Below are 13,001 nucleotides of genomic sequence, written 5' to 3' on the forward strand. Positions count from 1 at the left end.
CTTGTCAGTCGGCACCGTGTCCCCCTGACGGCCAGGGGAGCATTGCCTTCTTGGCGCTGTCCCACCTGTACACTCCGCCGTCTCCGACATTGTATCGGTAGTAGTTCTCCGTGCCGGCTGGAACCATGGCCCGGCGCAAGGTGATGTTGATTCGACCTCTGTCGGCCTCTCCGCCCTTTCGCTTCGGGATGCTGTGTAGCCAGTTCGACTGCGTGGGACCTCGCATCAGGACCATGTCGCCACTGGCCAGGGGCAACTTGATGTCCTTGGTCTCCAGCTTCGGCTCGCCGTCCCGGGGAGGTTTATGCTTCATCAGGAAATCCCTCTTTGCGCCGAGCGTGAACGACGCGATGGCGGGTTCGGGGCCGAGGAAACGCTCGTCGTCGCTGTGGAACGAGATGCTGTCGCTTCCGGAGGCGTAGTAATTCACCAGACAGAAGTTGTACTGGGTGTTGGTGTTGGCTTCGGTCACTCTGCGGAGCAGATCCAAGCACTCCGGGATCGGCCGTGGTCGGCATTTATACTTGTCCCTGCGCACGGGCTTTGACGGGTCCGACGCCTCGACGATGCGCGACCGCGAACCGTCGTTGCCATCACCATCCACGAAGCGACTCGTCTCGTCAATGCCGAACACAGTGGTGAAGCGCGGGGTGTTGATCAAGGTCTCCTTGCCGAACCGCTTGATGGTGTATTTGACGCGGTAGAAGAAGAGCTCGGCGCGCAGGAAATTGAACACGTCTCGTTCGATCGATCGCGGGATGAACGGCTGGAAGTACACCAGGTCCAGGTGTGGCTGGTCCCGGATCTCTCTGCCCTGGGCCGTGACGAGCAGTTCAATTTCCGACACGACGTGGACGGGCAGGTGAGGGATCGGCCAGGGATATGTGGGGTGATTTGTCGTTCCTATCACACGTCTCGCGGGGGAGTTGTTGTCTGTATCTGCAGGTTCTCCGATCGAGTCATTAGCAGCAGTGCGTGCTTTTTTGTTCGACGTCGTCGAGGATACAAAGTATGTATCGAGAGTGCGCTTGGCCATTAATATTGAGTTCCGCTTTCCCTTTCTGAGGCTCTGTCTTTCTCCCCAAATTTTCAAGAGCTCTCGATCCTGTCCGGACTTTGTAAGCGAGGGTCAATAGGCACCCGGATAGATCGTCTGGTGTCGCGGCAGAGGAATGAGGATGTGCGGTGTTGGTGGTGGTGGAGGAGGCAAGCCACTGTCCCTTGATATCAACGACGTCATGATGGCTGCACTGCAATGCACTTCAACGCGTGGCGCGTAAAGTGTGTCAGTCACCAACCAAGTGAGGGAAGAGCTGGGAGCGTGAAAAGCCACGAGGGCCACAGAGTCATTCAGTTAAGAGGTTTGTTCAGAGCGCTAGTATACTTGATGTATTTATTCCTATCTAATAGTCGTGGAGAGCCATGAGCCGTGCATGTAAGTGTCGTGAACCTGGTGGTTAAAGGAGCGGGGTTCTCTTACTTAGAACAGCAAACTCATCCAGACCCCCCCCGAAAACTCCCCCGAGGCCGATGATGCTCGATGCTATATTACTTATTCTACGATCCTCTTCTCGAAAGTTATTTGTCTAGCACATCCTATGCGAGGTACATAATCTCGTTAGGCTGAACCCAGTCGTCCACCACACCGTTCCAGAGGTTGAGATATATGATAGACACCAACATAGTACGCTCACCATGGGATTCGAGCCCGAGACATATTACCTCGGACCCAACAAGCATTGCCCCAACAATGACATGCCAGTCCTGATCTATCGCGATTGTCTGCCCCTACCACTCTCCGAGGCCAAAACAACCGAGTTCCTCGAATCGCACGCCTGGGAGAAGAAAGGCACCTGGGGACATATCGCGTACAGGCATTTTCATCCCAATACGCACGAGTGCTATGGTAAGAAGAGGAGACCTCTCCCTTTCCCCCAGGATCAGCCAGGAGTTCAACGTAGCACATTTCGCGGTGCTGACCATGTCAATCCCTTTTGTGGGGGGGCATTGAACAGGCATTTTCCAGGGCGAATCGAGGATACTGGTCGGATGCGGCACGAACGACACCTCGGGCGGCGAGGAGATCGAGGTGCACGCCGGAGATGTCATCGTCCTCCCGGCTGGAACGGGCCATTGCTGTCTCCAGAGCAGCACCGACTACAGATACATTGGCGTTTACCCAGAGGTATGCATAGCCGCCACCCTTCCCATCCGTTCTTCGAGGAATATTCTTTGCGCGCCTCTCCATCGAACACTCACACTCGTCGCTGGACAGGGAGCTCCCAAGTGGCGCAGCGAGCTGGGGAAGAACGAGGTTGGCGACGCCTATAGACACGAGATACAAAGTGTGGCATTGCCGGTGCAGGATCCTGTCAATGGGTCAGAGGGACCGTTGTTGAAGTTGTGGACCAAGACGTGATGTATCATTGATTGTGCTTTTGATCAAAGTCCTTTGGCTTCTGTCTTTCGTAGGAGGTGCAGAAGTGTGTGATCGCTTGTCCGTAAATACACCATTGGCTCTTGTGCTCGACCGTAATACCCCTTTATGGTTAGTGCCTTGGCATCAAGATGAGAGGAAACCAGCATCTCTTTGCTAGGCACGTCCATACAGTTCATCGACCATCTTGACGAGAAATCCAAGAGCTTCCAGTGCGAGCATCGCATGGCAAGCCTCTTACGTCGACTCCTCTCGACCACTCCACCCGAAATCGCCAATGCCACAATCAGAAGGATGAACCTCAACTCCGCAGACCTGCCCAAAATTTTCCTGCCGCCCGTCAACCGGTCCATGCAGACGCTGGACAAGTCGTTCTTCCGCAAAGTCGTGCCTCTGGCCGCCGCCACGATCCCGGATGTCCGACAGATCACGGCCATTAGAAGGGAACTCGAAAAGTCGCAGGACTTGCTCCGAGTCAGTCCGATTAAGCCGTTGCGTGATGACGACTCGGTCGGCCAGGGAGCGAAGTGTCTTCTGCTCAGGCCTGGGATTGACGCCAACGGTGCGTAGGAGCACGGCTCCATGATTCGTGGGAGGGAGTTTGTTGACGGATTGTGTAGAGCCGAAAACATGGTCACAGACTATCTCGAGGCTGGTGGAAGAACGACTGGCCAGCTTGCGACCTTACGATTTGACACTCACATATGACGACTGGACTATGCGTACGTGAGTGGTCAGGAATGACCTCTGCAGAGTTATGTTCGGAATCTAACCCATCCCGCCAGATAATATTCTCGAGGCAGTTCTGCCTGAGATCCCTGAGGAAGAAAAGGAAACCCCTGCAGGTTTTGCTCAGGTTGGTCACGTCGGTACGTCTCCCTACCTACGTTCTTGATGCCCCGTACTGACTTACCAAAGCTCACGTGAACCTGCGCGAGGCATATCTGCCTTACAAATACATCATTGGGCAGATCTTGGTGGACAAGAATCCCAACATCACCACCGTCATCAACAAGACGTTCGATGTTGGTACCGAATCCGTCTTTCGAACATTTCCATATGAAGTCATTGCTGGGTCAGACGACCTCGATGTTACCGTCCACGAGTCTGGTTGCGAGTTCAAGTTCAACTTTGGGAAAGTGTACTGGAACTCTCGACTAGGTACTGAACATTCCCGGCTCTTTGAGCAGTTCAAGGAGGGTGAGGCTGTCTGTGACGTTATGGCCGGTGTTGGGCCATTTGCTGTGCCGGCAGGTAAACGCAAGGTCTTTGTCAGGGCGAACGATCTCAATCCCGACTCGTACCAAAGCCTCGAAGACGCCATCAAGTCTAACAAGGTCGGCGACTTCGTGTCAGCGTCCTGCGAGGACGGCAGGGCTTTCATCCGCACCGCAACCAGAGACTTACAGCACTCTCCACGAGAAGCACGACTGCCCTCCAAGGTGAAGATTTCGCGGAAATTAACCAAAGAAGAGATGCAAGCACGTCGCAAAGAGGCTGATGCCGCAGCAAAAGTTCTCAAAGAACCGAATGCGTTCGCTCACTATGTCATGAATCTGCCGGCCAGCGCCATTGAGTTTTTAGATGCATTTCGCGGCCTCTATCACGGTCGAGAGGCCGAATTCAAACCACACACCTCGAGAGGTTTGCCATTGATTCACCTGTACTTGTTTCAGACGAAATTTGCCTCTGAAGAAGAAGAGATCCAAGAGATCTGTGAAAGAATATCGCAGCATATCGGAGCTCCGGTGAAGCTCGATGATCCAGAGCTGGATATGCAGGTTCGGTTTGTCCGACTTGTTGCGCCGAAGAAGAAAATGTTTTGCGCGAGCTTTCGCATACCGGCCAGCGTTGCGTTCGCGCAGCCTTGAAGGATTGACCGTCGATAAAGCAACTCACTGCGGCGGCTGGCCTCCATGGCCCGTCAATGGTCCGCCTCTGGCTCTGCACATCTCCACATCCCAACCGTATGCCGACCATCGGAGAGAAGCTCCAGCACCAATGCAGGCTGCAAGTCGTTCACTACTCGCCTGCTCCATCGTCGTCTCGCTCGATTGATTGGTGCAGGAGGACTCGTCTGCATTGCCGGTTCTTTGGGATTGCCTTTGAAACCCTGCTGCACTAGACTCGAATTCCTGGACTAGCGAATAACTGCGCCGCCTCGAGCAGAGAAGCCAGACAGGTTTTGTCGGCCGAGTGAATGAACCTCATTCTGAAGGCCCTGTCCCCCTGCCCACCCGCCGGGTTGACTCCCTACAAGACTGTATGAGTTGGGGTATATGGTCGAGAAGGAAGACACCTGTTGATGGTCTTGGGGCACGGGTAATGTAAATCTTTCAGGCCTAGTTGGCAAAAAGAAAACTGGTATGAGCGAGAATGTGGCAGGAGATGTCGTGATATGATTACTTGACCTGACTTGACCTGACTCAACTTGGTGCAGACCTGGACGATGATGTTTGAGATTATCAAGACTGAATCTCCTCCTCTCCTCAAACTCCCGTATGTAGTATGTATGTTGGTAGGTAAGCAAGGGATGGTGTATAGGTGTGTGAATATATGTATAAATCAGGTGTCGATTACTGCGCATGTAGTAGTACGAGGTGCCACTGATCGTGAATTGCTCCCCTACTCTGTCGTCACCGCTGTTCGCTCTCGCCGCATCGTCTGCCCCATGGTGCCCATGCACAGCCCTACCGTATCCGGCTCGTGCTCGATAGTGAATTCAAGCTCGACCTCGTAGACGACTCACGTCCAGGATCCTTCTCACCTCGCTGTCGGAGTCGCGGTCGCGGTCGCGGACGCGGATCGTGAGCGCCGTGCCTGCAGTGGTGAACGCCCTGTTGGCGTCGTGAGACTCGGATCGTGAGCGCGATCTGGAGCGGGATCGGGATCGGGATCGTGCGTGGTGGGTGCAGCGATGGTCGTGATGGCCTCGGCTCCTCCTTCGTCTGCTCGTACTTCTTCTCCTGCTTCGACTCCGACTTCTCCTCCGGCTCCTATTTCGACTTCTACTTCTTCTCCTGCTTATACTCCTACTCCTGCTGGAGAACCCCCCCTCCAACCTCACCGGCGGCGGCGAATACCCGCCCCGAAACCCGGGTTGCTCGCCAAATAGCCCTCGGCCGGTTCGTGGCCGTGGCGGAGAGTGAAGACGAAGACGAAGGGGAAGACCAAGTTGCTCACGCGCGACAGACTCCACGGGTCGGATTCGGACAGTCGACCGCAACCGCGACCGCGACCGAGTCCGCTCGCGCTCATAAGATCTCCGACGCAGGGGGTTCTCTTCGTAAAAGGTATGGGGGCATCTCGTGTCTCTCAGGATGGGTCTAGGAGGAGGAGATGACGACCGCGGCGACGGAAGTAGTGCGAGCGACGTCGGACGTGATGGCGGGCGTAAAGGTGAGGGTGACCTTGACGGCGACCGCGGACGACGACCACGCATGCGCACTATGATTTCTTCCTCCTCGCGGACGTGTCGGCGTCCGTGGGGTAAATGGACCGTGGTTCTGGTGTAGGTTGTTTGCTTTTTCATCCAGTTGTCAGTTCAGTGGTGGTTAGATGTTGGGTCTTGTAGAGCAATGCAAAGCAGAGCGAGGCGAGGCAGAGCGAGGCAAAGTAAAGCAGATCTCGCGAACAGAGGAACTTGAGACCTCATATACTTACCCGTGAGCTGAGTGGGATGCGCATCTTGATACCGCTGATCGTTGCGTCTCCTTCTTCGTCCGGCTTTGCCTCTCAGTACAGTATCAGGGGTACTCTCCTCCCTTTAGTTCCAGTCAAAAGTTGGTCGCTCGATCTTTCAGTCTGCTTGATAGATGGATAAATCCCTGGCTATCCTGTGTGGTTTCGGGCACGTTGTATGCAAGTGTCTCAATTGTCTGGACGAAGCGACAAGTCGGGCAGTCGAGAAAACATGGCGAAAGGAAAGACAGCAAGAGGTCATTTTTAAGTAGAACTCGCCGCTGGGCATCCATATCAGACGTATCACAGATCATATCACCAACAGGATTCAACCAGACCAGAATGGACTGTCCTGCCGTCACCACGGGCAATCGTCACACGTCGACGTATCGACATACCGACACCTCGACACATCTGGTGAGAGATCACTGGTCACAGTGACAAAAAGTCTGGAACATAAGAGGTTGGGTGTATTTGTAGGTGACTTCCAACAAGAGGGCAGCCGTGACAGTGGGTGGCAAGCAAACGAAAGGCTGGGTTACGAGAGAGGGGAGAGAGAGGAGGTGGCCACAGGGACAGTCAAACAAATGCGGACGAGAAAACACCAGGACAAAGATAGAGGGAGAGAGGGAGAGAAAGGCACTGAATATCAGTTTCTGGAAGGATTTTGGGTACTTGCGACAGACAAGGGGACGAGAATTCAAAAGGGAAAAAAATGACCCGATCGAACAATCAATCTGTAACGTTTCTCATTTCTTCTCGTCTCGTGCATCGAAATGCAAGGATGGAGGGGTAGTCTGTCCTCTTGACCCGGCGACCTCAAAACACGATTCGATCCACGTGGTGGTCACGATTGCCAACCGCTCACATATCGGGTATGGGTTCCAACAGAGCCAAGAATCGTCGAATGTCAACAGCGTTACTGACGTTGGAGGGATGAGCGGCTCCCATTCACCCTCCTGTCGCGATGCCTGCCTGGCAGGTGCCGAGTGAATCGCACTGGAGGACGGGAGTGGTTGAGGTGGTCTGTAAGGCTCGTTCCAGGAAGCACGCATGCTAGACCGTGACCGCCACAACGAGTCGGAAGAGATTGAGGTCCTCAAGCTGCGTTCAGCTTTTGGTGTGTCACGTAAGGGGGGGTTCGAGGGTGGATCATGTCTTGAACATCTCGAGGGTAACGAGTCGCTCAAGCGAAACAGCCTAGGAGGTTCATTCCAGCCTGGGTGGATTGTCGACAGCGATTTCCAGGAAGATTCAGAACTGTAGGTGGATATCGAGGACTGCGAACTCTTCGTCTTCAGAGACAGAGGTGGCGTCAGTGGTGTCCCAGCCGCTTGAGTTGTTGCAGAGACAGAGGTCAGGGACGTGCAGCTTGGGTGATTTGCAGTTGCAGACATAGATTCTGTATCTGATTGCGAACCTTCGGACGATCGATAAAAGCTCATCGAGAACCGAGATGCGAGGGGTTCCATGAAGCTACTCGAAGCCACCGATGAAGATTGAATCCGTAATTTTAGATGTCACCGCGCTATAGATATTTGCGTCTGGGAAGTTTCAACGAAGCTGGGTGAAGTCGGAGTTGCTGGATGGCGAGAGACGGACAAGGTGATTTAATATAAGAACACGATGAGTTGGAGGAAACACAGGAGAAATGTTGGGTATTGCTCAGTAAAGACTTCACGGCCATTGACCATTGCTCCTCTTCACTGCAGCACGCGATAGCGCTCCTTTGTTTCCTATCCAAACGCATCGTCCAAGTATGGTGAGCCGGAGCGTTTGGGCACACCTGGAAGTCTCCACCGATTGTCCGACTGTGATCTCTGCGTTGGTGGGAATAGCTCAGACAATTTGTGTTTCGAGAATAGCAAATCCTCCAAAGCCCAGGTATCCTGTGAAATCCCCGAGACAGGTCGCTGTGGCGGCCAGCGTGAGACCGCAGCTGCCACGTATCGCTCGACTCATGGCGCAATATTGGTATGACTCTGCCAACATTTCTTTCATGCGTCGTCAGCATCTCTGGGAGAACCTGAATTTGCGTGTGTGTTTATGGTGCAGCGTTGTCGTTTGCGCTTTTGGGATTGCTGTGCGTCGTCATTCGTACAACCCTGCCAGCGGTGACTGCGGCGATGCAGTAGTCATGTGAGCTGGCCCTGCAGATTGATTGAGCCGTCGAGTAATACCTTGAAGTTGGTGTAATCCCTCAAATATCAGGTAGAATCAAAGCTGAGCCTGTCTCTTCAACCGCTGCAGTTCCCTACAGATACCCTCCAACTCCTCCTCTGATACGATGCCATCTTCGACCTTCTTCTCCAAGCTTGGAATCAGCGCCTTTGCTTCATCAGAGCAAGTCGGCACCAAGCTACCCAACTGAGACTTTTCAAATCGCTCCAAGTTTTCACCGTACGAATTGATGATTCCTTCCACCTGTTGCGCCTCGGCCAAATCTTTAAACACTGCAAAGATCTCCAAGTAGTCGCGTGTCTTTGCAGTGACTTCGGTCTCCTCGTAGCCACCGCCTCGAGCCGCCCGCGTCGCGAGAGTCTTTTGCAGGATGATGCGCGCTTCAGAGAGATTGAGCGTGACTTCGTTCTGGAACTCGCCGAGTTTGAGGACCGCGCCGGCTTCGAGGTCGGATGTTGCGGTGGGCGCAACGCGCGAGGGGGCAGCGTGAGGCATGTTGAGTACCGCAAGCAGTCTCTGCAAGAAGATAAGAAGACTCAGGTCGGAAAGCGATGAACAATCAGGTCATGATTGAGATGGGAAAATGAACTTTAGTGACTGATCCAGTAGCGCAGCCATTTCGGAAAAACAGATAATCCGAGGGAAGTCACAGATACGAGGCGGCACAGAAGGATTTTGACTTGCATCACGACAGACACTCTTAGACGATAGACAGATGGCACTCCAGAATCCTCACAAATGTGTTGATTTACTCATTTAACCCCTCATAAATATCTCAAAATAGACTCATTCAATTACAAGTTTGTCAGGCCGTTGATTTGTGTCCAACCTTGTCGCCACTAATCCTTCCACGGGAAGATCGTGCATCGTCCTACAGCACCAATACACCGACACCAGCAGCAATCAAGAGACCCTTAGCGGCCCCGAAACCACTTGCACCGTTGGACTCGGAGAATTGACTGACACCCGTTTCTAGCGAAGTATCGGTGCTGGTCGTAGTCGCAATAGTGCTCCGAGTGCTGGAGAACAAGGCGCTGGTAGGCGTCGTAAAGACGAGGTCGGATGTCGTCGTGCCAAAGGACGAGCTGCTACCGACGTAACTGCATTTCCCGAGCGTGCTAGAGCAAGTGTATCCATCTTCACAGTAGTCTGATAGAGGCCAAACGTTAGCACCCCATAAAGACAAAGACTATCTCGAGGGCAGCAACTTACATCCTCCCGCGCAGCAAGACTCGCCGTCGTCCGGGTTATAGCATGAATCTGATCCGCAAGGGATATTTCCCTCTCCGTAGATTTCGGCGCAGGTGCTGCTGCTGCTGCTGCCGCCACCACCAGAGCTTGTGCTCTCCTCTGGGCAGGTATCGTACAAAGGATCCGACGGATCGTAGCAGTGATATCCATCCGGGCACTCGAGATAACTGGAGCCAAAGCATGACGCACAAGTCGCACCGGTCTGGTAACAGATATCGTCGAGGCCACTCAGGCTGGTTGAGGTCGATGCCGGTGCGGTGGCAGTATTAGTCGTAGATAACCCGTCATCGGAGCTGTCGAGGTCGCACGAATCCAGCCCATATGTATCATCTCCAGGCAGATAGCAGTAGATTGCACTCCCTGGACAGAGAGTATAACCACCGCCGAAGCATTCCTCACAGGTTCCTGTGCAGCGTTTATTCAGATCGCGCCGCGACATGAGCTTGCTCGTTGAGGTTGGCGTCCTCGTCCGACCGTCGTCGGGCAGACCTTTGAAGACGGCATCCCCTTGGGCAGCAGCCAAGAGTATGAGTGAAGAGAAAGCGAGGGTTTTGGTGAAGAGCATGGTGAAGTTTTAGAAACAACGAAACGAGTGACTTGAAAGAGCGACTGGAATGTAGAGAGCGACAAAAAAGCACCCAAAACTTGGTTTGGAAGAGAAATGTACTTTAGTTCCATGGAAGGTGGTGGCTGTTCCATGAAATATACCTAGTCGCTCTACTGAGTACCTCTTACCACGTAGATACCGCCCCAACCACTCGTAGAAACCCGAATACGGATACGTCCGTTTGGCAGGAGGGGGGGTGACCTGGTCCGAATTTTCATCTGCCTCGTTGAAGCATGCTCAAAGTTCACACCAACGTTCTTGGAAGAGCAACGGGCTATACAAAAGAGCATACCACGTGCAAAGCGATTCGCTTGCAGGGAAAAAGGTAATTCCTTGTCACCAAGAGTGATTAGGGGCCAAGTAGCCTTGTCTGGCTGGGCACTGAAAGGATAAATCCGAAGAAAACAGCTGTCTGGTAGGTAGTCTCTCAGAGTATGGTGCCGGTACCCTGTAAAGAGCCATTGTAAAGAGCCAACGAAAAGACGGCATTAAAATTTGAAAGGACGATCGCCGCTGGCCTCTCTATAGGCGCACGAACCGTTGTCACAATTCATAGCGCGAGTAGGAAATGAGGTACTTGTACGAGGTAGTTGAAGGCGGGAAGGGAAATGACAGGGAGAAGGTTTCTTGGCACAACTCTTGGCAATCGGGCGGAATTTATCCACGATAATTGGGTTACCACGCTGGATATGTAAATGATTGATCCGTGGAATTTGTCGATTGAAGCATTTTGCTGCCTCGAAATTCAAGCCTCGAGCTGGTGAGGCAGAGGTAGCGGCATAGCACGAGCGCGGGGCTTTCTGCTCGAGGATTCTCAGCGCCGGCTATCGGGTATGAGTTCCGAGTTCTAGTATAGAGAACGATGTGGGTAGGTAGCATGTCCAATTTACGGAGCGTTGACTGCGGTGGGCCATATTTGCTTGTTGGACAACGTTTCTTGGTACTCTATCGGACAAAGATGGTCTGATAAGCGAACTTTTGCTGCGATAGTGGCGCTAGTTTCAGGGGTCCTGAGGCTATTATATAAGTGAAATTGTACCTGCCTACAGCACCTGGACTAGAAAGTACTACTAAGAGGCTTCGTCCAGAAGGTAATTGGTCTTGGTCAAGAGGAAAATGGTGATGCTTTGCTTCTCCATCCCAGCCTCAAAGCTCTGCACTTGGCACAAGGCTGATTGCAGCTTGGCCCCTGCTGTACCTTCCGAGAGGCTCAAGCCTCCACTCCTGTCTCTTCTCAATTTTTGGGTACCACCCCGGACGGTGCGAGCTGGCGGACCACATCATCTGCCCGCCTAGTAGCCAGGCTCGTTATCTTATCGCAAGTTTTGTGAGTAGCAGTATATACAAGTAGGTAAGGTGAACAAAGGAGCAGTAGTCACGCGAGTCAAGGATTTTGAATGTTGGGAAACATGCGCGCAAGGGTAATGCGACCTGGGTTATTATTAGACAATTTGGTGAAGATCAGAATGTCGTTGGTCAGACCAGGATGCTCCCTGCACCTATGCGACGAATTATTTCTCTGATGTTCACGTACTGGCTGCCGCTGTTGCAGGGCTGATGCCGGGCCAGATTCTGAACGAGATACAAACCCCTGTTGTATTACTGTCTCATCTCCAAACTTTTGAATTCCTTGGTCGTGTTCGTGATGGCGATTTCCACTGGCAATCTCTCCATGCTACTTGCACCATAGAAGCCGTGAATTCCCTTGACACGACTGAGCACATAACCAGCATCCTTGGGTTCAGCGATGGGCCCGCCGTGACAGAGGATGATGATGTCGGGGTTGATTTTGGTCGCAGCATCTCTCATCTCCTGAATCAGCTCGACACATTCGTCCAGAGTCTTCCCAGTTTTTGCGCCTATGCTTCCCGAGGTCGTCAAACCCATGTGGCACACCAACACGTCTGCACCGGCCTGAGTCATTTGCTCAGCTTCTTTGACATTAAAGGCATATGGCGTGGTCAGGAGGTCAAGTTTGCGGGCTTCTGCAATCATGGCGACCTCCTTGTCGAAACCCATCCCTGTTTCCTCGAGATTCGCTCGGAAGCTGCCGTCAATGAGACCGACGGTGGGGAAGTTCTGGACACCGCAGAATCCCATGTTTTTCAGTTCTTGAAGGAATGAGGGGATTATGCGAAATGGGTCCGACGCGCAGACACCAGCAAGAACTCCGGTTTTGTTGACGACTGGGAGAACCTCCCTTGCCATGTCGACGACGACGGCGTTGGCATCTCCGTACGGCATGAGGCCAGCAAGCGAACCCCTCCCGGCCATTCGAAAGCGACCTGAGTTGTAGATGATGATCAGATCACCGCCGCCTGCCTCGATGAACTTGGCCGATAACCCTATGCCTGCCCCTGCTCCAACTATTGGCCTGCCATTCTTGATCTGGTTCCTGAGATGGGAGAGGACTTCGGCTCGCGAGGAAGGAGGTGCCATGGTTGAAGTGATTGATATTCTGGTTGTAATCAGTTCAACTTGCTCTCATCAACTTGTGGGGGGTTAGCCTCCTTGGGTCGATCATACGGACGAGTTCGTCCTCGTCGTCGTACACGTACACGTACGTACAACGTCATAATAGTCAGAGTCGTGGTCTGTGTCCAACCATCTCAATCGTGCGGAGGCGGTGGGGATGAAGCGGGGATTTTTGGCGAATGATGGCGCAGGTGGTGATGGTATCCGAAGCCCGCAACGAGGGGCGAAGGCATGTCGACCATGTATTGGATGGAGATTGCCAGTAAATGTATGTACTACGAGCAAGCAGCCTCTTGTTCAAAAAACAACCTCGCAGCTCTCGCAGAAGCTTCTTCGGTCCCAAGCCTCTTATCATGTCTCTCGGTGGAT

At 53.1% G+C, this 13,001-nt stretch overlaps 6 protein-coding genes across 6 annotated transcripts; 2 read left to right on the plus strand and 4 right to left on the minus strand.

Moving 5' to 3' along the window:
- Window positions 1–4: 4 nt before the first annotated feature.
- On the minus strand, window positions 5–1,036 carry Z517_02656 (uncharacterized protein; the record flags this gene model as incomplete). Its single annotated transcript, XM_013431765.1, has 1 exon — window positions 5–1,036. One exon carries the CDS (start codon window positions 1,034–1,036, stop codon window positions 5–7), a length of 1,032 nt encoding a protein of 343 aa, XP_013287219.1.
- Window positions 1,037–1,695: 659 nt separating this feature from the next.
- Z517_02657 (uncharacterized protein) lies at window positions 1,696–2,419 on the plus strand (the record flags this gene model as incomplete). Its single annotated transcript, XM_013431766.1, has 3 exons — window positions 1,696–1,906; window positions 2,016–2,185; window positions 2,276–2,419. The coding sequence occupies 3 exons, from the start codon at window positions 1,696–1,698 to the stop codon at window positions 2,417–2,419; spliced, it is 525 nt and encodes a 174-aa protein (XP_013287220.1).
- Window positions 2,420–2,662: 243 nt separating this feature from the next.
- Window positions 2,663–4,308, plus strand: Z517_02658 (uncharacterized protein; the record flags this gene model as incomplete). The annotated part of the gene is made up of 4 exons (XM_013431767.1): window positions 2,663–2,999; window positions 3,058–3,159; window positions 3,223–3,306; window positions 3,356–4,308. 4 exons carry the CDS (start codon window positions 2,663–2,665, stop codon window positions 4,306–4,308), a joined length of 1,476 nt encoding a protein of 491 aa, XP_013287221.1.
- Window positions 4,309–8,335: 4,027 nt separating this feature from the next.
- Window positions 8,336–8,794, minus strand: Z517_02659 (uncharacterized protein; the record flags this gene model as incomplete). The annotated part of the gene is made up of 1 exon (XM_013431768.1): window positions 8,336–8,794. The coding sequence occupies one exon, from the start codon at window positions 8,792–8,794 to the stop codon at window positions 8,336–8,338; it is 459 nt and encodes a 152-aa protein (XP_013287222.1).
- Window positions 8,795–9,170: 376 nt separating this feature from the next.
- On the minus strand, window positions 9,171–10,115 carry Z517_02660 (uncharacterized protein; the record flags this gene model as incomplete). Its single annotated transcript, XM_013431769.1, has 2 exons — window positions 9,171–9,448; window positions 9,512–10,115. 2 exons carry the CDS (start codon window positions 10,113–10,115, stop codon window positions 9,171–9,173), a joined length of 882 nt encoding a protein of 293 aa, XP_013287223.1.
- A 1,641-nt stretch (window positions 10,116–11,756) lies between these two features.
- On the minus strand, window positions 11,757–12,596 carry Z517_02661 (uncharacterized protein; the record flags this gene model as incomplete). Its single annotated transcript, XM_013431770.1, has 1 exon — window positions 11,757–12,596. The coding sequence occupies one exon, from the start codon at window positions 12,594–12,596 to the stop codon at window positions 11,757–11,759; it is 840 nt and encodes a 279-aa protein (XP_013287224.1).
- Window positions 12,597–13,001: the final 405 nt, after the last annotated feature.

This window comes from Fonsecaea pedrosoi, assembly GCF_000835455.1.
Source record: "Fonsecaea pedrosoi CBS 271.37 unplaced genomic scaffold supercont1.2, whole genome shotgun sequence".
NCBI lineage: Eukaryota > Fungi > Ascomycota > Eurotiomycetes > Chaetothyriales > Herpotrichiellaceae > Fonsecaea > Fonsecaea pedrosoi.